This window comes from Brachyistius frenatus, unplaced genomic scaffold (assembly GCF_029030835.1).
Source record: "Brachyistius frenatus isolate BFR_SWC_R1_liver_20210118 unplaced genomic scaffold, ASM2903083v1 Contig_287, whole genome shotgun sequence".
NCBI classification, from domain to species: domain Eukaryota; kingdom Metazoa; phylum Chordata; class Actinopteri; family Embiotocidae; genus Brachyistius; species Brachyistius frenatus.
This window is the reverse complement of record NW_027210886.1, coordinates 359,393-382,707: the sequence shown is the minus strand read 5'-3', so window position 1 is coordinate 382,707 and position 23,315 is coordinate 359,393. Positions and strand designations below refer to the sequence as shown.

The 23,315-nt window shown below is 40.0% G+C and overlaps 1 protein-coding gene across 1 annotated transcript in view; it reads left to right on the top strand.

Moving 5' to 3' along the window:
- Nucleotides 1-23,315, top strand: part of LOC138635045 (inactive N-acetylated-alpha-linked acidic dipeptidase-like protein 2) — a 256,172-nt gene that overhangs the window by 11,641 nt on the left and 221,216 nt on the right. Inside the window, exons 3-4 of the mRNA XM_069722353.1 lie at nt 3,012-3,131; nt 6,525-6,657. Of these exons, the coding sequence (XP_069578454.1) occupies nt 3,012-3,131; nt 6,525-6,657 (253 nt within the window). The remainder of the gene's footprint in view (nt 1-3,011; nt 3,132-6,524; nt 6,658-23,315) is intronic.

The following is a 23,315-nucleotide window of genomic DNA, read 5'->3' as shown; positions in this document are numbered from 1 at the left end:
AACTTGTGCTGTCGTCGAGCCTGTGGTCCCGTGCAGTAACCGGGAACTTGTGAAGACTTAAAAATGGCTTTCCCAACAAAGGCCCTTTTCAGTCTGCCACTTCAGCTCTGACATAATGACAGTGTCATTGGGAAGGCACTTCATATATTTGATGTGATAATCGTTAATGTGAGCATCCATCGATGAGAACGCTGTGGGAACAATCCATGACCTCCACCCTGCTTCTCTTCCTGCTCTTTACAGACTATTGTTGAGGCAGCGTGTGACATCAGTCGGGTGTTGTGACACTTTCTAGTAGTAGGAGTAGATTTCCAGACTGTTGTGGTCTGCAATATAAGACAAAGGTGAAGTTGAAATGCAGAATATTGTAACATTTTATGTACGTCCAGTCACAGGGATCAGCACGTCTCAGCCCACTTGGGTCATTCACATTAGCAGCATTAGTTGCAGGAATATTGATCAAAGTTGAATTAATTTTTGTTTAAAAACAGTTTGTTTTGACATAATTCTCATTGTTACAAAGAGATGGACAGGTTGCACAAAAGCATGAGGTTTTGAGAAACCTGGTGTTTACCTGTGATTGTTGAAGAAGCTCGTCTTCAGAACATCTCTCCTCGCACCAACGACTCCTTACAGCACAGAGCACCTGTGGAGAGCTGCAGCATATCCAGATTCCTTATGAAGTCATCCAATTGATTTAATGCTTTTAGTCCCAGTTCTTAAAGCAAAAAAAAACCTGGCAATGTGTTACACTGAAGATTTGTGGCTTGATATGAAATGCTTGTCTGGGGTGCCTTATAATTATGGACCAATGTAAATTGTCTTTGTTGTTTCGTTTTGTCTGATCAGTTTCTTCCTGCCCCTTTCAGTCTGCTCACGATGTTTTCCTCTGTCTCTCTGTCCTTAAAGTCTTTCATGTTCACTTCCTGTTTTATTTTGACAGCTCACCATCTTGTCTTTACTTGCTGTCTTGTTGTCCCCAACTGTGTCTGATTGTCTCCAGCTGTCTTTAATCGTCCCTGACCTCCAGTGTATACAGTCTATGTGCTCACTGATCCTCATCGTCTCACCCATCGTGTCTTCCTCAGTGTCTAAAGTGCTTCAAGACATTTTTCACTAAGTTTTGCTGTTTGACCCTTTTGCGATTTGGATTTGCGTTTGTCTCCAGTACCTCTGTCTGGGTTTTTGCTGACCTGGTTTTTGGATACTGGACTGTGTTTCGACGGAGTGTCTTTGGATCTGACCTTGGAAGAATTTAGTTTTGTATTTAAATCATTAAAAGGATTTTCTTTCCATTAGTTTTTGTTTTTTGGTCGTGCATTTCAGTCCGAAACTCTGGTCATATCAGTGTAAGTAAGTAAGTACATTCCCTCACTCACTCACTCACTCACTCACTCACTCACTCACTCACTCACTCACTCACTCACTCACTGCTATGCCATTAATAATTACAGACTATCAGTGCAAGTAACATGCACACTGATGAATCCATAAATATAGATAATACATTTTTCCTGGTAAAAGAGAGTTTTTCCTTCATTCTGTTGGAGGTTTTTCCTCCCTTAAAGGATAGTTTATTTTCCTCCAAGCTTACATGGGAATTGTTGAATTGTGTGTTAAAATGTTGTTAGCTTCTGATGTATGTGTGCCCTGAAATAACCTGTGTTGTAATGTTGTGCTATATAAATATAATTGAATTGAATTGAATGTCAGGGCTCCCCAAGGTCAGAGAATATCAGGGAATTTCAAAAAAACCTTTTCCAGACAGGGAATTTGATAATTTGTTGGTCCAAGTTCTGGAATATCAGGGAATTTAGTTTGCATTTTTAAATACTAGTTTCCATTTATCAAAATGTAATATTTTCCACGTCTGTAGCTATAACATTAGTTAGCTGGTGTTGGGAATCACCAATTGATTCCACTGAGTTGTTTTGATCAGAGACACCAATAGGCAGATTCAATCAGCAAGTTGATTTATTCAGCAACTTCAGCATACATGATATCACGGAGAGCCCAACATCAACCAGAGGTCTCTCTGTTGGAGTCTGATCTGAGCACTTGATATTACATACTTTATACACAGTAGGGCGGGACTTTAGTCTCAGATGTTCCACAAGAGGAGTACCAACTCATTATAGAGAGTTGGTACCGTGACCTCCTGAATCTGAGTTCAGCTCGCGTGTGAGTTATCACGTACCGAAACTTACTTCGTGTTTTCATGACCTTGGGCACACAGCTGTGTGCAGTATATCTTAATGCTGAGTCGACAGGGTTACATATAGTGTCATAGTAGCATTTGATTAAAGACTGGATTAAACATATATATATATATATATATATAAATGGGCATAGCATAAGCATAATCCACCACAATTTAAGCATAATTTACCACACTGGTTATTGTCAGTGTGTGTGTTTGGTAGCATTAGTGCTCAAATGACACAAATTAAAGTGTAGTGTATTAAGCTGAGCTAATTACCATTATTGTTAGATAAATGATTTCTATGGATTTGATTTATTTTAATATCAAACAGATGAACATGTGTCTGCCTGTTTTTAACAGACGTTTCTGTTTCTTCTCTGTTCAGCACAATTGCAGCATTTTTCTGTTCATTATATCTCATGGAGATTCAGCTCTTTAGTCACTGACAGTCAGAGAGTTTAACATTTGACTCAGAGTGGGAACGCTGCAATGTGCAAATGAGCAATGAAATAATAATTAACATTTCTGCTCACTTAATGTAAAACAACACTTCACACTGCAATCCAAATTTGGCAACTTGACAGTTTTCCAAACACTGCCACTGACAGGTTTCTGTTAGACAGTAGTTATAGTGGTGGTTTGATGTCCAGAGGAAGGTCATGCAGAGTGACTGCCGCACCTTCATACATAAACATCACCTGACATATTTCTTACTCTCAAACGTCTTGAATAAAACATGTGATTAAAGAGCATTTCATATGAATAGTAGTTACTGCTCCCTGAGTGTCTGCACTGTGTCTCTGCCCAGGGGGAGGTGGTGGACGTCCAGTACGGCAGCGTGGACGACCTGAGGAGAGCCAAAGACAGCCTGAACCTCACCAACCACATAGCTGCGGTCAAGCTTGGCCAAGCACCTCTACTATACAAGGTACGATTGATTTCAGTTACTTATAAGAAACTATATACAGCTTGCTACAAAGGGATTTTTATACTAAACAGGATTGTCATGCTTCACTAATTCTCATATCATTTTTACAATAAAATGACCATATCCTACCTGACTCTTTAATCTGCACCTCCTCAGTACAATCAGGCCTGAATCCATTTGGCTTCCTGAGAAATAACATTAGCAGTGTACTGATTGATTGGGCCTGTTACTCCTTGGATGTGTGCCACATTCCGCTGGAAGCAGTTTTCCCATCAATAAGAGGATGACAGGGAAAATATGAATTCCAATCCACTTAATTAAAACATAAACATCTAGTTACATGTTAATTACCTATAAATGTATCTTCATTTCCCATTAAATCAAAAGTAATTTAATTATACCAACCTGAATAAAAACTCCATAAACACTTATGGAATACTCTGTAAAAGAAATCCATACTAATAGAAATGTATTGTTTCAGTGCATTACATCCATAAATTAATACATTTGAAAACTAGGTGCTATATATTAATTACATAGAACAACAAATGCTACCAGTGACAAATCTCTCACCAGAAACCCTGAAAGAAAAATCTGAAAGTCCGACAGAGTGACAGTGAGGCTCAAACTAACATCGAAAACATGTTCATTTATAGATATTTAGATGATTTTCCATCATACAATTTCAGACTACAACAATTTAAAGTTCTGTGACTATTTATCATTCACATCATTATATGTTTGAAAACTCTGAAAACTTGTATTTATGTTTGTATTCAAACTGTTATTTTTAAGATAAAGAATAAACCCTAACTTTTAATGCTACTGAGCTTTCATCTGACCATCTCTTTAATTTATTATCTGATGTTTTATTATCTGATGTGACTGAAAGCTCTGGATTATTGTTTCAAAGTGAAGCTTGTGTTGTGGGTTAATATTGTGAAGAGGCAGCTTGGAGGTAAAGACGTTTTTATTCCAAAGGAAGAATAATGCATTTATGTAATGTAATTATATATATCATGTAAGATCAGCATTAAAGTGATTACATGACTCATTCATTTGCTGACAGCAGGAACAGCCAATCAGATGCAACTTCTCGTTTATGCTGTTATGAAACATTTGAAAACATTTCTGAAACTCTCAAATTGATTTACATTTTCAAGTGAAAATATAATTTGATTTGTAGCTTTTTACTTGTTTAATGTATGTGCCAGTTTTTCATGGAGCTTTCAACCATCAGCAGAAGAAGGTTGGTGAGATGAAGATGTGGACATGAGACAGTGCTGCCCTAGAAGTCAACAATCTGAATACATCCTCATGGTCTCCAGCAGCAGGTTTATTGTTCTTTGTTGAACGTTCCAATAAAAACTACTAAAAGGAGCTTTGATTCAGACTTTAGTTAAATGCTCCATCGGTGTAACGTTTCTCTACCTGGTCAGTGTGAAGTTAGTGGAATATGGCAGGCTAATGAGGCGTAGCAGGTATGAATGGAGGTAACCAAACAAAGGAGAGGAAATGTTTAAGGACGGGTCGCAATGGTTCATTTGCATTTGCACAGTTCGACTTTTAAAAGTCCATTAGATGAAAGTGAAGCAGCTGTCACATGGGAGGCTGCTGGCAACAGGCTGCCGACCCATTGCTCCTCCTCACACACAGTTTGTGACAAACTTGATCATGTGTGCTTCATAATGGCCCTGTGTGTCAGCGACGCAGACAAACCATCGGCCTTTATGTTCAAGTGGGGGGAGTGATTGATGAGCCTCGTACTCTCACTAATGACTGTGTGATGGTAACTGCAGGCCGGACATTATAAATGCCGCTACCGTCATACAGACATTTTACATGTTTATCAATGTAGTTTAATCTGTTTAATACCAACTAACACATTCTTAGTATGGTCCAGTTCTCATTTAATGTCCCATTTTGACAGTTATTTATTTTAAAATAATGTATTGATTCTTGTTTCTCATTACGATGTGTACAGAAGGGCATTCACGTAAGAAAAAAGAACTGACAGCTTATCCTGTTTTTATCTTGAGATCTTGTAATTATGAGAAAAGTTAAGCTGCCTATTTGTGTTGGCTGCTACGGTGAAGTTAGAGAGATATCAGCAGATTTGAACTTCCCGAATCAGTAACTCAATAACTAAACGCTGTTAAATCCCAATTATTCAAAGAAGGTCTTGAAACATCTCATTGGCCTCCATGCACAGCCGGCTGTGAAAAGTGCAACATCGAAAAGACATGTCACAAAATTATTCAATAACTTAATTCAGTGACAATAATACAAAAAAAAATCTTCAAAATGATGCAAAAGCATGTATTCCTAAACTAAGAGGTGTAGTATGATTAACAGATCATCGACGTGTGGAGCGATTTCTGCTGAATAGTTTTCATCATTTGTGAATGTCAGGCGTGTGTGTGTGTGTGTGTGTGTGTGTGTGTGTGTGTGTGTGTGTGTGTGTGTGTGTGTGTACGCGTGTGTGTTTGTGTGTGTGTGTGTGTGTACGCGTGTGTGTGTGTGTGTGTGTGTGTGTGTGTGTGTGTGTGTGTGTGTGTGTGTGTGTGTGTGTGTGTGTGTGTGTGTGTGTGTGTACTTGCGTGTGTGCGCGCGTGTGTGTGTTCCCAAGTGAAGGACAGAGTTGTGATGAGAGCAGAATGACCGTGGCTGGTGTCACATATTCAATAAAATAGTCATCTACGCTCATAAAAAACAAGGACACTACATCTCCTATAGACAACAGTGAAATACAGCTCTGCACGCTGGCAACTGGCCCCTCTCCCCCCCTCCCTACGCCTCTCCCACCCACCACCACCCACAAACTATTCTCCATTATCATTAGAGATGCTGGCTGAATAAACTTCATCACAGTATATCCTTTGATCATCTTGAAACCAACCTGTCATATGAGCACAGTAAGAGTCACTTCAGTATTGAGTGATAAATATTAGATAACAATCAAGACACAGTACTGGTGCCCTTAGAAATAATACAGCTTTCACACTCATATTTGCCCACAAAATCTGCCTGGAGAGCAGTAAACTAAAACTACAGTTTTCTCCTCATGAAAGATACAAATCAAATCCACCCTCGGCCTCGTAGGCCATGTACTCGTCTTGACAAAGAACTCAATCCAGCTCTCTACAACAACAACCACAGTTCATAAAAAATATCTGGTATATTCAGAAAAAAGATAACATGAATACAATACTCACATTTCACCCCATATCACAATCCAACATTGTAAATGAATAACAAAATGTAAAATATTAATGAATAAAATATTTGTCTGTGTGTGTGTGTGTGTGTGTGTGTGTGTGTGTGTGTGTGTGTGTGTGTGTGTGTGTGTGTGTGTGTGTGTGTGTGTGTGTGTGTGTGTGTGTGTGTGTCCAGCTATCCCTGCTGTCTGAGTTGGGTTTCGGAGGTGTTCTGTTGTACGTCGACCCGTGTGACGCTCCTCCCGGCCGCCACAGCTGGCGTCAAGCTTTCAGAGTCACTCTGAACCCTGGAGGAAACCCTGCGGTTGGTGAGTGACTTTACATGGAACCTTTATCTCCTCCTATTCAGCTTTAATGGGACCAGAATTCAAAGAGACAGCACAAACCGGACTCCCATGACCTGTTCAGCAGTTGAGCGGTTCACCAGAAACATAACAGTGCCTCAACTAGACGGTGTAACATCTGCACAGCAGCAACTCTGTACTTCAGTTTTCACTGCCAGCTTTTCAGGCCTTTTTTGGAGCAAGATATCATTTTCAATGTCCCAAATTTGAATGAGGACGGTCGCAGTGAGTTACTGGCAAAAGTTTACGTCGTGATGAAATGGAGAAAACATAAATATTGTGAGGGTTGAGGGTGTTCGTGCAGATTAGTTGCTGTGAACTTTTGCCAGTCTTTTTCTGACACAACACCGGATCAGTTCCATCATTCAGAGGAAGCGGAGTCTTGTCTCAGCAGACTGACTTATTATAGATAGATAGATAGATATATAGATAGTTACTTTATTAATCCCCAAGGGGACATTTTCTATTTGTTAAATTTTATTATTTTATTTTATTATATTATTATATTATTTATTATATTATGAGTCATAGTTTAGACTGAGACTTAAACTGACTCAGACTACACACTGGTACCAGGACCCACTGGTGAAGTTTGGCCCTGTGCATGATCTGGCTCAAGATTCAGTTAAATGGAAAACTGAGGTACTGAAACTCTAAACTGCATTCAAATGGACAAAAGGAGTTTTCACAAATGTTGTCAATTGTTTCTGATTTCCTAAATAGACATTTCAAAGATTGATTTGATTAGTTGTATTATTATTTATATATTTATATCCTTCAGACTAACTTTGCATTGACAGTGTTTGGGCCTCCTTTTATATAGTCAGCTAACCCCTCATCAACCCGTCCTACTCAGCAACAGGTAGCAGCTTTACCTTCAAACTCTCCACAATGATAATAATAATAATAATAATAACAATAATAATACGGGTGGAAACTGAGTCTGTTCAATTAACTAAAACTTCTCATACATTGCATGTGTTCACTGTAAATTATGATGTGAATTTGCAGTTTAACTATGTTTAATAGAACAGCAGCCTCCCAGGCTAGACTACGACCTGGACAAACTAAAGTCTATTTAAATATTCATTCCTGTATGATGATGTGTGGGAAATACTCACAAATGTTTTTAATAACATGAAAAAGACCATTTCCTCCAATCACAGCTCAGTTAAATGATAGTTCTCTCTGGACTTTGGTCAATGCCTGAAACTTACTCACATGTGTTACCTTGGCCTCTGGCAGAGGACGTTACATTTCTGTGACTCTTTTTTTTACTTTAAATTTTTTTTTTTTTTTTTTTTTTTTTACTGTATTTAAATCAACCTCCCAAGATGGTTGACCTTCTGACCCTCAGTCTTGTCCCCACTTCCTGTTTTTATGCCCGGTCTGGTCAACAGGGAAGTGTCATTACCGCTGAAGTATCTTTAGTCCTTGTAAGAGTCCCAGTACCACAGTGGCAGGACCCAGCAGAGCCATACCAGATGTCTGGACTGCTGTGTGAGCATGTGTACGAGTGTGCGTGTGAGAGTGTGTGTGTGTTGGGGTATGTTTAAGAGGAGGAGAGCGAGACAGATGCTGGCTGTCTGCTCTCTCACCAATCGTAGGGCTCTCAGGTCCCCAGTGTTAATCCAGCTCAGAAGAACAGAGGATGTGAAAGGACACCTCATTACTCATATCAAGTGTGCTTTATTCAGCTGCCAGACACTGCAGTGCTGTTTTTTGTATGGGAAATTATTTAATAAAATTAATACAGAAGACATGTCTGAGCATCCTCTAACCAGGATTAGTCTAAAAAGATAAAAGTGTTAAACAGTTTTCGTATTCTTGTATTCTCAGGTTACCACAGTGCAAGATGCAGACCGGAAATTAAAGCGAATAAAACAAAATAGAAAGTTTAAGAAATCCTAATTAGTTAAAAAAAACTTTTTTTTTTACAGTATTTATGGGTGTCATTCCTCTGCAACAATTATTAATTGTATTTCCATTCAGTAATTACTTCTCACTATATTCTGACTGACTGTAGCAGTCCCCCATTCCTCTGGTAGAAATCCAATTACATTTTTATTTTAAGTGAAAGTGAAATATTTATAATGGAAAAGTGCAAACAAAGCATGAAAAGACAAAGAAAGTGTACAACTAAAGCACTTACTTCCGCACGTTGTGATGACTGATTGCAGTGAATAGGACCACATTATATATGAGCCATGTTAAATATCAATAACAGTAAGATGTCAATGTTTAAGAATTATCAGGATGACAAGCTTTAGTGACAAATACAAACATAGATCAGGGGACAGCATGATGGCTCCAAAAGATACATTTGAAACTTTTGAATGTTTTAAGATGTGAATGCGAAAATGACCTCCTTGTGACCGAGGAAGCACATGATATTTGAAATACCCCTAAATTGGAGGAAGCACGGTTGAACAACAGCAGAGACGTGTTTGTCACATTAGAGCTCACTGTCAGCCAGATTTCTGGATGCTGGTTGAAGATCTGCAGACGTGGAGCCAAGACAAATTTTACTGGTTTATTTTGACTTTGCTGGAGGACGTTTTGGGACATCCAACACTTTAGCTAATGTAGTCTGCCTTTAAATTCAATGGAAATGTCCATTTGTCCATTTGTTTTACCCTAATGAAATTGCAGGCCTTTAGAGGTCAAAGTATCCACACAGTGTCATATTCATCGCTGATCATTTACTTTCTGTAGTCTTTTTTTGGGGAATAGAGTTGTATTAGATTAATTTGTATGTTTTTGTTTGTTCTTTGTTTCTTTTTTTTTTTTACGTTCTTCCTTTCTTTTTTTTTGCTGCTGAGATGGGACCAGTCCGATGAACCTAGATGTCTGTCACTGACTGACTGACTGAATTGTGAAGTTAACATTTGATTTGAGCGAATGTTGAGTTTTCAAATTAAAAGCCCTCATTTCAATTTAAAAGCCCGCCAACGTTTCAGACAGTCCTACCATATGCTTGGTTTTGACCTAATCTTGTTGGTTTTGTTTTTTATCGATTGTTCCAGGAAGATCATTGTTTTCAGTCATTAAACTATTTACAGGTTCAGTGTAGGAGGAGGCTCCTCTATAATAAAGGATAGACATGTTCATTTTTCACTATGAGCATCAAGTAGTGTGAAAATAAACATGTCCAACACTGCAGGTTTGAATGCATGCCACATGTATTAATTAACATTAATCTATGGCTGTTAAACATATTTAACACAAACTTTAATTGAGTAGGATTTATCAACTTTATTCAGGTTGTGATTTTATCAACTATTATCCTGCTAAATTTATATTTCTGACATTTTCTATTTATAAAAATAAAGTAAGCGCCTCGGTCCTGACGCATCACTAAAATAAAATCTAATAGTTGGGGCCAGCCTAAAATCTGAATAACAGTCCTGCTGATTGCCATCAACTGTCTGCTGTCTTTCAATGTTTACTTTAAACGAGTCTTCACAGAGTTGAGATGGAGGTTCCATCCATTAGTGCAATAAAGTGTTCCATTCAAAATGCGGGCAGTTTCTACAATGGCCCTTTTAAAGTGCTCTGCTCCGGATTTGTTACTTTTGTTTTTCAATGTGATACTGCAGTGTTGGGAAAAGAAAGTTATATACTGTACTAAAACTGTACTGCCTGTTAAATGACGCTTCCCCACCTGTCTGTGTGGTTAGACAGATAGTTTAAATACTGTGAGATGTGTTGTCATTTCGGAGTGGGTCTATACTCCTGCCATACTCTCAGATAAAAACAGTTTCTATTTACTGAAATGTAGGCCATTTCCCCAGAAAACTGACGCATATCCTGCTGTTTTGTGAGACTTTTGAAAAGCTGTTGCGTTGCAGCTGTTTTGCTCAGGTTGAAGAGCTTTTACCTTTCAGACCCTCAGTGTTTGAAAGAGCTTTAAAACACGCTCAGTTCTCAGCGGTGTCAACGCTATCTCCTGTTTCAAATGGAGAAATAAGACGTAAGGAGCTGTCAGTAGTGCTCCCCAGCGGAAACGCTGCCGGTAGAAGAAGTGTTTAGAGTAAATGTAATTCCACTCTGTATAATGTTCCCCCAGACTTCCCCGCCTCTCCGTGTATTGTTTGGACTTTGTTGTCTTCCTCTCTCCACCCTCTCCTCCTCCTCCCTCGGCTTGTTAATTTCACTCTTCCTCGTAGCGTTGTACCGCTGCTGTGTTGTCATCCTCTGCCTGCTGAGACAGTGACAGCAAATCAAACCCTGCGCTGCTTCATACATACATCTGTCCCAGTAATGTTGTATATCTACATGTATGGCTTCTCTATGTGTGTCTGGAGAGATGAACTTACCGTGTGTTGGCATGCATAAAAAACACTTTTCAAACCTCTTGATGCTTCTTAAAACAGTATATGTATATATCCGTGTCTTTTTCCATGTGTTTCTTACATGCCTGTGGAGGTTGCATAGAGTGCAGCTTGATTGAAAACAGAATAAATCAAATCATATACAGATTACCGTCGAGTGCACAGTGTGTGCTTGGATGTTGTCGGCAGGTGTTTGCTGTCAGGTCGACTCCACGTTGCTGCAGCCATCATCTGGTCTGATATGAACCATGCTGCTGCAGCCATCATCTGGTCTGATATGAACCATGCTGCTGCAGCCATCATCTGGTCTGATATGAACCATGCTGCTGCAGCCATCATCTGGTCTGATATGAACCATGCTGCACCTTCCTTTATCTCGGTACAGATGCCACAGTTTAAATTTTCCAGCTTGCCCTATAACTGTCTTGACACTTGGTGTGAAGCTGATCCAGTGCCAACAGAAGAGTCTGTTCTTATTGAAGATGCTCTTTATGACAGAGGCAGTGTGAAGTGGGGATGGGCTTATCAGCCTAAAAAGGACCCGTTTTAAGCACTTACGCTAATACAAGCTTCCAGTTAAGGAAAATAAATTAATATTAAATACACAACAAAACTTCAGTTAGGTTTATAACCTGTTAAAGCCACGCCCATTTGCGACCCCAGGTCAATCTACCAATTAAATCTCAAGCTTCTGCTGGAATGTGCTTAGGCATCAATTTTTTTAATTTTCAAAGTAATGCAGTAAAAGGTGTCTGTGATCTGTGGGAACATCAAGAGCTTACAGTTCCTCTAGACATCTTTCAGTCAAACACATTTAGCATTATTTCAATAAATAAAGTAAAATAATGGGTCTCTTTTTTTACTTTTTGAAACTTGATTTGATTAAAACTATTTTCCCATGACACAGCTGTATTAGTAGTGTACACGTAGCTAAAATTGGCCTCGTCAGCCCATCACAATTGGTCGAACATCCCACCGCAGCACACCATCCCTTAAATAAGCATACGAACTATACCCAAATACTCTCCCTTTCCAATAAAGTTCTGATGTTGATGATTGTAAAATTAAACGCGAAAAGTTGCAAATCATGTAAACATGAGTGACAGAGATAATATAGATTTGTAGTGCAGTCACAACACCTTATCTATGGACCTAATCCTGTTCATATATATAGAAAGGTTGGGGAGTCCCTCTTTGTTTGGTATCAATAGAGCTATAGATGTAGATTTTGGACATGCGTCTCTTCATTTTAACAATGAGGCGATCTGCCTGAGACGTGCCACGCGTAGGACTCCCGAGAGAAAAAGTCAGGAGGGAAATCGACACTGGGTACTTCCTTTGTGAGAGAAACAGAACAATTATTGTTTCTGGCACCTTCTATCAGATGTGTCATGTCTTTTGCCAAGTTGTTGTTCTGGTAGTGAGGCAGTTTCCTCTCTTTTGAATGTGGCAGCTGTGCATGTGGTTTGTCTGACACATTTATTTCTGTATCCCCTTGATGTGTTTAACAAATGAGGACTGCTGATCATCAGCTTGTGATTGCTCTCTGTATGTGTTCTCTTTGATATTGTACATCATTAGTTGTATGTACGCTGGCAGTTGCATAATTATGTTAACCTTTAAATTGCAGCAGTTCGTTCCGAGCACTCCTCCTGATCAAACCGTTTCACTGTGTTCATTTCTGAACTGGTTGACAGGTGGGTCCTTTCACAGGGTCCCTCGGGTTATTTAGAAATCTCTGCTGGATTCAAATGAACCCAATGAATGGAAAATGTGGTCATTAGCATATTGATTTAAATACAAGGTTGCTACAAGACATCTATTTTGTCCTCTTTAAATAGGCAATCATAGCAATGGCAATGTTAGAGGAGTGCCGGTGGGTCAGCTGCATGTCAGAAAGTATGACTTCAGTATGTGTGCATCGTTTCCTCTTGAGAAGGAAGAACAAAATAGTTATTTCTGTAGTTAAAATAACTCCTCATCTTTCTTTATATTCTGCATAAAACCTGGAGACTGGCTGGGGGGTGAGGTCAGAAGGGTGGTGCATGGTGGATGGTGTGGTGGATGGTGGATGGTGTGAGGTGGATGGTGAGGTGGATAATGTGAAGTGGATGGTGTGAGATGGATGGTGGATGGTGTGAGGTGGGTGGATGGTGCGAGGTGGATGGTGGATGGTGTGAGATGGATGGTGGATGGTGTGAGGTGGATGGTGGATGGTGTGAGGTGGATGGTGTGAGGTGGATGGTGGATGGTGTGAGATGGATGGTGGATGGTGGATGGTGTGAGGTGGATGGTGGATGGTGTAAGATGGATGGTGGATGGTGTGAGATGGATGGTGTGAGGTGGATGGTGGATGGTGTGAGGTGGATGGTGGATGCTCGTTGCAATAACTACGATTTTAACACTGGAAAGTGGAGATTGCACTCTAGATATTCATTACTTACATTAAAGATTAGAAAAAGGAAGAGGCAAGAAAATCAAATACGAGGGTGAATCAAGAAGTCGTGAGACTGCTGCTCGGACACTTGCACAGCGCGGTGACATGCACGGAGCAGCAGAAAGATAAAACCCTGATGAGTAACTGGTACAAACTTCTTCACTTCATCATCATCAGTTCCGAGTTACATATGTGTTTGTGAGCAGTGTTCTGGCTTCTGCTCAAAGCTTCTCTTATATTCAGTAGATTGTTTTTCTGTTTCCGCTGCCAATGTTTACATAGTAAATATATGACGTAGGCGAGTAACTGTAGATAAGGGACTCTTTAACTGTATAAAGAATATAGTTAATAAAAGTCAAGCTGAGAGTCAGAGATGCTCTTCATGTTCCACCGTCCCAGACTCTCTTACTCTGTCTGAGCCCATCCACTGTTGGCACTGACTATTAACACTTGTTTTGAAGTGCAGAAATGTTCATTCTAATGTAACATTTTACAAATATAAAACAGATTTTGAAGTGATCTTGTATAATTGTGTTCCATTATCTTGAGGTCTCAGCTAAATCTCTCATTCACATTTAGGTTTTTTGAAGTTATGACTATAAATTGTTGCTTGAATAGTAGAAATTATGGCTTTCATTAACCGTGGGGTAAATGCTGTCGTGTAGACTGCTTTAAGATGGCTAATAAATGGAAGAAGAAAACAAAAATAATCCCTACTCTTCTGTCTGTGCAACACTGTTTTCCAGTGTTAATACCGAAGTTTGAAGTGTTGAGGGCAGCAGTTAATATCCAATCAAGAGAAAGCTTTACAACAAATCACTTCAATTTTGAAAACAATTTGATGAAGATCACCAGCCAACGCCGTTCTCAGCCGGCTCAGAATGAGGCTGTTCTGTAGGAAGAGAAACGATCGCAGCATGTCTGACCTCCTGCCGTGTTTCAAGGTGAAAACAAACTTTCAGTGAGTTCTCATCAGGGATGAACTCACACACTTTTCAGGAGAAACTACTTTCTGTGTTAATTTTGCTGAGAGTTGGACTTTGCTGGATTCATTACTGTTAATTGGCTGTTTAGTGGGACACTACTGAACAGTTGAGTGTGGGAGCAGCAGCTGTAGCATCAGCATCAATGCTGGCTGAATAATGCATGGAGGTTAAAGCTTCTGAAAGCTTTGCCTTATGATTTATTAATGTGTGCCTGCAGATAGGAATGGATTAGGTCTGTGGCAGGGATACCGAACCATGACACACTCACAATGGTCATGACTGACTTGTTGTTACACGAATTAAATCAAAGACAAAATTAATATTCAATCAACATTTTAGTGGGAAGTACTTTTGGAACCAGTGGATGCTGATAGAATCCAAAGTTTCAGACATTGTGTGTGAAAGAGACAGAATTTCTGATGAGCCTGGCTGCAGGTCGCTGCTGAAGCTTCATCTCCATGTTTGTTGATTGGCCTGATGGTTACAAAGCAGCGTGGCTCAAAACAAGAAGAGCACGTGGTACAATTCAAACCAATTGTAGAACGATACTGTTTTTTCTTATTTTTCCCGCCAGGGTTTTGCAGTTTTTTGGTAATTGTTGTAATTCAAAATTTTGGATTTTGCATTGAGTTTTAAGAGAGATTTTTGCGGTTAAATTGCAAAAGTTAGAAGAAGATTGCAAGTCAACGAAAACATATGTAATCCCCTCCTTTGATAGTAAGCATGCACATCACATACATATTTCAGTTGTTATTATTTACAATGTATTTATTGATCAATAAAAGTGGTGTAGCTTTACAAAACAGACATCTCCAACTGTAATATAGAATTAAAACTGCAACCAATGATACCGGGCCCTCACACACTGCGCGCCGGCTCCCCAACATGTAGCGCGCAAGGGACCGCATATCCCCGCTTAAAGTTGCTACTTTTGTCTCGTTTCCTGTCTCCAGCAGGGGGCGCTACGACTATGACGGAATATTACTATCAGGTGTCTTCAGGGTGGGACTGCTGTCAAAGATGTAATGTTTGAGGAAGATTGGAATATGTACATAAAAGTTACAGTCAGTTGTAGGTTCAGGGCGAGACGCTCATAATGGCTGCCACAACACGGTCACACTGATCGACGAAAACAAATTCATGATGCCGAGACACTTTTCGCTACATCTCGGTGTGATACACATGTCCAACAAATTTGGTACATGTAGGTGAAACTAGGTGCCCGTGCTGCAGTTTAGGGGGCGCTGGCGAGCCGTTTGGCCATGCCCACTCACAAAACACATATCACATGTATCGTCTCACCAAGCCGGATGTCTGTGACACATTTCGTGAGGTTTCAAGCATCCTTTGACCTTAAACATCAACTTCCTGTGTCACGGCAAGACATCAAAATGTGCTGCATCGTCACGGTGACGCCCATTGACAAAGTCAAGCGAATGTCTCAATATTTTATCACCTACATGTTTAGGTTATTGTGACCCAACTTTAGGTGCATGTGATCAACCAGCTCGACATAGCATGTGAAAGTATGAAAAGTGTAATTTCCAGTTGCCACAAGGGGGCGCTATGACTATGAGCGAATATTACCACACAGGTGTCATCAGGGCGGGGCTGTTATCATACCTGTGCTGTTTGGAGAAGGTCGGTCCACGTACGTAAGATTTAAAGCAACTTGTAGTTTCATGGCAAGATCCTCAAAATGGCTGCCACTTTACGGGCACACACATCGACGAAAATTAATTCTTTGGATAACTTTTAATCCCAAACATGTTAACTGGGCACAGAAAAAATTTCAAGTCGTTTTGACAAAATCCCTAGGACAATTTCGTTAAAGTACAACATGTGCGAATCGCCAAAAATGGTGACTAAATTCAAAATGGCGGACTTCCTGTCGAGTTGATATAATGGTGCAATTTCACCTTTTTGTACGTCCACGTGCGATACACATGTCCACCGGATTTTGTGCATGTAGGTAAATGTGGCCGCCGGGGCATCTTTTTAGGGGGCGCTAGCGAGCCATTTAGCCACGCCCATTTGCGACTCCATTAGAATACAACATTTTTCACCGGGAGACATATGTGTAAAAACTTTCATGAGTTTTTGAAAAAGATAAAGCCTCTAAAAAGGCAAAATCACTTTGTGAATAATAATAAGGAACGAGAAAAATAATTCCTTGAATAACAATAGGGATTTCGCACCTTCGGTGCTCGGGCCCTTATAAAAAGGCCAAATCTACTGTCAAAATAAGAGCTTTAGATGCTGCTTTATTAACATGAATTCAACAATTACTGTATGCACTAAAAACAAAGGCCAGTATCACACAACTTAAAGTGTATTTAAAACTAATTTAAAATACAATTTTCCTAATTACAATAAAAACAACACATTTCCCACAATGCCCATCACTTCCGTTTTTCCGCTCATAATTGAGTATTCTTTTTGTTAATGAAGTACGTTTTGTTTGGAAAGACAAGTATTACTTCATACCTTCAGCAGAGCTGGTGTTCAAGACATTTTTTTGCAGGAATTTTGCCAAATTTTGCAAATATTATGGAGATTGTTGGAATTTGCATTAATTATTTTGATCAGAAGGTCTCAATTCCCTGGAGGGACTGATTAGGAAGCTGTTGAAGACAATAGTATGGGGATATTGTTCTGATGACAAAGATAAATGGAACAGGTGGCGGTATTGGCAGAGAAACTCACACTGCAGTTTGTAATCAGGAAAACATGGCTGGACTTTATGGTTAAAACTATGATCTCTTGATCTCAAACCGTCATGAAGCTGCACTATAGTGCAAAGTGACATCACCGTTGCATCGAGTGCAGAAAAATGTGTTTCTTTTTTGAATTGCTCTTAAAATACAAATCTTGTGTTAATTGGTTTATTCAGTGTAACTTAGTGACATGCAATACAAGTATGGAGGAATATTAACTTATTATATACATATATAAACTTAACCAACATACTCAATGAGACCACAGTGCGAGGTTATCAGATATTGTATATGTATTAGTGTTATGACACTTGGATAAAAGAGATCATTCATCAGTTTAATGTGTGATTTTGAGCCATTATCTGTATATAAAAGTGTTTGTGTCTGACAAATTAGGTTGATTCAGAAGTGCCTTAAGCTGCAATACCAGCGAGTGCCACTAGAGGTCGGCTCCAAAAAGCCTCCGGCTCCATAGACTCCCATTCAACTTCTCTCATCAAATCCAAAGTGAATAAAATGTGTCCATCAGTTATCTCGGTGTTGTTAGCTAAAGTCACTCCTTCTTCTTAGTTTTCTGGAGGTCCATCTGAAAATAATCCCTCATTCATTAGAAAAGAAGATTCAAGAAGACCTGTTTTTGGGGGCGTGTCTGTTTGATTGACAGGCCTGTGGTGCAGTCAGGTTACAGCTATCGGTGGGCGGGACGTAGTATCGTCAGGTTTCCAATCAGATGAGTCAGATCCACCGCTGGCTCCTCCCCCAGCTCTTCCAAATATGGTCACTTCCTGCTCCAAACCACTCCGAACTAGCAAGATGGTGACGGACAGAATCTGAACTGGAGGATTCATAACGTTCACAAACCAACGGGGAACGTCACTGATGGTCGGAGCATCGCACAAAGAATAGTCCACTTTGAAAAGCTCCAGTTATCCTTAATTTTATTCGTGGCATTTATAAATGGATCCTACATTTCTCAAAATTCAGCCAATAGCAAACTTCAACCAATGGGTATTTTTTCATGAGATCCACCTGCCTGCTACAAAGTAGCTATTTAGACAAACAAATTAAAGTTTTCCACCACAGGCTCAGTTTGTATTAACTGTGTGAATATAATTACCTGTTTTTCAGGTCTCACTGGCTGCACATCCTCAGTAGCCCAAACGGAGGAGTGAGGTGTTAATACCGAGCACCTGAGCTATAAATGCACTCTATCATCAGTTTCTTTAATCATGCTGTAAGTACACATGGTGTACAGCCCTCAATACACTGAGCCACCAGATCCACCTCACACCCTCCGAGTCTCTGCTGTAATCCCCTCAGAACAGCTAAACCTGCCACCTGTGTCATACACGATACTATTATCTCCCTTTTACAATCTGAGCACCAATGCTGGAGCCTGACATCATGTTGGAAAGACAGACAGGTACATCCTGTTTGAAATTCCTGTCATACTGGCTTTACTGAACTTTGCCTTTCAGCCTATTTCACAGCTGATCCATCATGCATGTCAAGTGTGTGTGTTTAACCCGCTAAAGGACACAGTTGGCCTTCATTACACGACTTCCTGTCCTCCAAAATGCTTTGCCTTCCAGTTTTTGCCATGATTTTGGTGTGTTAAGGTTTGCGTGTGGGTGGTTGGGGGATGCTGGATGTTCAGCAGAGCTTCAAATTGGCTCTTCTCGCTTCATGTCAAACGCCACATTTTTCTGAGGTAATAGACATGCAAATACAGCACGGCGAGCTGCGGCGTATTCCAGGCGGCGGCGCGTCTCGGCACTCGGTCAATAACATTATGGAAATGTTTTGTGGGTCTCACTGTTTGAGTTGGATAACAAGGCCGTCCAATGATCCTGTTAGCACAGTGACAGTGACAGAATGAGGTGTTTGTATTGTCACACACTGTATCTCAGGCAGACACGCAAAGAGAAAGATATACTGTTGACACGGAGAAAAACGCAGCGAGAGAGTGATCAAAGTCCTCCTCTCCTTTCCCTGTTTACTCCATTTACCAAAGGAAATGTGCAAACACATTTCTGTTCGCACTTCTTTTAACTCTCAAAGTTTCCATTTGTCAAATGTAATAGCCTATCAAAACCAACATCACACTGCGCTGGCAATCCACTGCCGGCTTGCATAATTGTGATCTCTCCAGTTTCACTCAAGCATTCCTGCACTTCATTGCAGCATCTCCGGCTCACTTGAAGGGATGCTGTAAATGGTGTTTACAGAGCTTTGCCTCGGCCCTGTTAATTTTCACGTTTAACAGGGAGACAAATTGAGATGTGACGTATGTGGAGCGTGTTTGCTTAATGCATTGGCATAATTATTGCTGTTCTCAAGACGATTTATACCCCTAAAGAAGGTTCTGTGTGCCATTTGGATGCACATGTGTGTAAGAATAGAGTCCGGTGGGAGATTTGAACATCTGTTTCTCGCTCCCTTGCTATGCCCAGGAGACAGCTGGAAATAGATGGTTTATCAGCAGGTAGAATAAAACAAGATAAAAAAAACAAAACAAAGATATAACATATGCTTAACCTGGCAATTACTTATGTAGAGTTGCAGCTTGCACTCATTACACTTGAATAAAAGTGTTCCATTATTGTGTTACAGAATACAAAACAAGAAACCCTGAAAGGTTTCCTTCATTCATTCAGACCCGAATGGCTGAAAATTGTCTTAAAGTTGAGATTTCATAAAACATGAGAGCAAAACATATGTTTTCATTCTTGTGGGCCTTTCTGAGCCATCTGTAAATATTATGGTTACTTTTCATTGATCATATTGTTGTCAACTCTGAGCATATAATATGACCTTTTATGAAGCACCACCATGTTAACAAATGAAAGGCTGATCCAAGCAGACGTCATTTATTTAGCCGGTGGTGTCTGTTTTCAGCATTTCAGCTCTGCCTCTTCCTCCAAAGTAGCTTTGCACTTTTCCCCTTCAGAGTTTTTTAGTTAAGGTGAATGTTTACATTGTGATCACCTGACAATCTGGACACCGTCACCTGCATGCCGAATGATGATCACAAACATATGTTCTCAAAGTCATACAGCAGTTAGAAAAGTACAAGGGACAGACGAGTACCCCATCATTTGCATCTGTTAGACTAACTCGGATGGGGAGGGGCTTAATCTCGAAGTGGGTGGTTCTCAGGCCGGAAATGGGTGGAAAGTAATAGGGTGCACCCAAAACCTTTGTCTCCTCATCTGCAGCCAGCAACCCTCTGTCTCTCCACCATTATTTGTTCTGGCGATATAAAAATTTAAGATAAAAATGTTAAACTGATTGTGTTCAATCCAAAAAGGAATAAATAGAAAGAGTAACTACTTTAAGGACTATGCACTGCGGCCATGTTGGTGATAGTTTGGAGGTCTACTTCTACCTTACTTAACAGGGGAATGTTTACCGCCACTAAATGTATTTGATGTGTAGTTACTTTTCAGATGCAGATTGGACTCAGTTGATAATATCCCAAACTTTTCAAATGCAACACATTAAAGATGAAACCGGTTGTGTGTCTCCTGATGTCGTAGAAACAGCAGTGTGTCATCAGGTCACATTTCAGAAGTCTATTCGTTGTAAACAGTTCCAGCAAACAGGGATTTTTTTCCTCTAAATTCTCACATGCTTTTATTTTTAATACATGTTTAAATGATGTAACATCTGAGCAGAAATCACAGATTAGAGAAAATGTCCAAGAACAGATTTATGGACCAGAACTTTATTTATTCTTTCCTCTCCCAGTAATCATCACATTTATCTGCAACAGCTCCAACAGTAACATGCTGCTGCACTGTTAATAATCTGATGACATCATATATGCAGTCAGAGGGACCCCTTCACTGTATTACGTCTCTACTTCCAATGTTCATACAGGACTTTTACTTGTAAAGGAGTAGTTTTACTTTGCTGTATTTCTTAGCCTTTTAGTGTGAAGGATCTAAATACTTATTCAGAATATCAGTGACCGAACGGACCTCTAACATGCTGTCTGCGTAATGTAACCTGGTTTTGTTGGGCTGCTCAGTGTAAAGGCTTCAGCTGAAGTCTGCTAATTTCAAAACAATCACGCTGCTCAGATGATTAATTATTCAAGTTATTCTTCAAGTTCGCTCCGCATAGGGTGTATCTGCCTATAATTTTATGTGTACAGATTTTTTTTTTTTTAGATCAACAAGATGACCGATTCAGTATCTGTATCCATTTACAGTATGTGGGAAGGACTGCACTATGATTATTTGACGCGATCGTTAGGACTTCTGCTTGTATTGTCATCAGTTGTTGAGGAAAACTCTGGATTTGGGAGAAGAGACCAGACTGAGTCATAAAAAGCCTCTGAAAGGCTCAGCCCACATTGATCAATCACAAAAAAAGAATCCAGTTTCTCTATCCCAGTAATGTATAAAGAAGAGCAATGGGTAGAGTGAAAAAGGCGAAGGTGACATGAATGCATGAACAGTGGATGGGATTTTCTACTTGATATTCTGTGAATTTCTCTGTGGAGTCATTGTTCTCCTCTTCCTGTTCAGCAGCCTATAACAAGTCTGTTTTTCCTTCGTGGGGTTTAGTCTTCTCACCCCAGAAAGTAAGCTAGATTGAATGGCAATAAGCACTGAGGCAGAATTAGTAACCAAACCCTCCATCTTCGCTGGAGTTTCTTCTTCTGGCCAATTAAGCTCTATTCCATTCCTGCTCCTCTCTCTGCCTCCGTCCTCTCCGGCCTTCTGCTCCCGCAGCTCATTCAGGATGAAACCGACACTTAAGTCTGGCCAAATGCAAAAGTGTAAAACCCAACAAGGATTTGTTGTGACCACAACCGTGCAACCTTTTCCCCTTCCAGCACACAAATTGATTCCTATTTGAATGTGCAATGGGGAAGGAGAGGATTACTGACAGGGTGACAGCTGTCAAAAACAGACCCTCTCCTCTGCTGCCCTATCACCCACTGACTGCTGTCCTCTCTCTTTCTCTCTGTGTGTGTGTGTGTGTGTGTGTGTGTGTGTGTGTGTGTGTGTGTGTGTGTGTGTGTGTGTGTGTGTGTGTGTGTGTGTGTGTGTGTGTGTGTGTGTGTGTGTGTGTGTGTGTGGTGGTCATTTTCTAGTGTGGTTGTTAGCGTTCTTGGTTTTATTTCATTTCATAACATTTGACTCTCCCCATAATCAAACACATTGAATATTTTTGAGTGAAATACATTCAAATGTATTTTATATCCATATTACAGAGAAGCTGTAGAGATTGTTTGCAGGTGCACAGGGAGCTCAGTAGGTGTGGCCAACTTATTTTTATATTTTGTTGAACACAAATGCAGGCGAAAGTGTGGCACAGAGGTAAAGTAGGAGGAATATGTAATTAGAAGGTGTGTCATGGCCAACGGTTAAGTTAGCTCCTCTCAATCCCTTTAAAACCATTGGGGTACAGCGGACTCTCAGTTTTATAACAGTCCGGCACCACCAGCCAAACCTTTACACAGGAGGAAACAGACTTAATTTACCGGCAGTTTCAGCCTTGTAGTCACCAAATTTATGGTAACACGAGTCTGCCTCCTTGGGATGATGATGTTCACTCGGCTTTGGAAGAGGTAACTAGTAATTATATGAATAACTCTTCCTCTGGTATTATGATAATCGCTGAGAACCACTGCTCAGTGCAGGAAGAGGTTCAAGGATAAAAGACCAAAACCTGCGTCTTATACCAAACTGTGACATTAGTTAAATGTCAAAAACACACTCATCTAACATAGTAACATCAGGTGCTGGAAGCATGTTGAGGAGTGAGCAGAAGTAAATTATTCACACTTAATGCTCCAGATGCAACTTGTTTATTAACAACACTACTGAAGAGCAACGTGCTCCAAACATCACTGGTGTTGTGGTGTTAATAGATAAACTGATGTTGTGGTGTTAATGAATAAACTGCATCGGGAGCTTTGAGTGAGAATACTTTACTTTCCAATCATGAGTTAGATGGCAAACCTTTAAGGTGTAAAGGACGCAGGGTCCCTCTCCATGGTCTTGAATGGCAGGTTATATTACCAAACCTGATGAGTAGATGAAAAGTCTTTTGAATTGTATGTATTTTCATTTCATTTATAGTTAACCCAGATTACCTTTTATATGTTATGGCTTAGATCGGCTGCTGCATC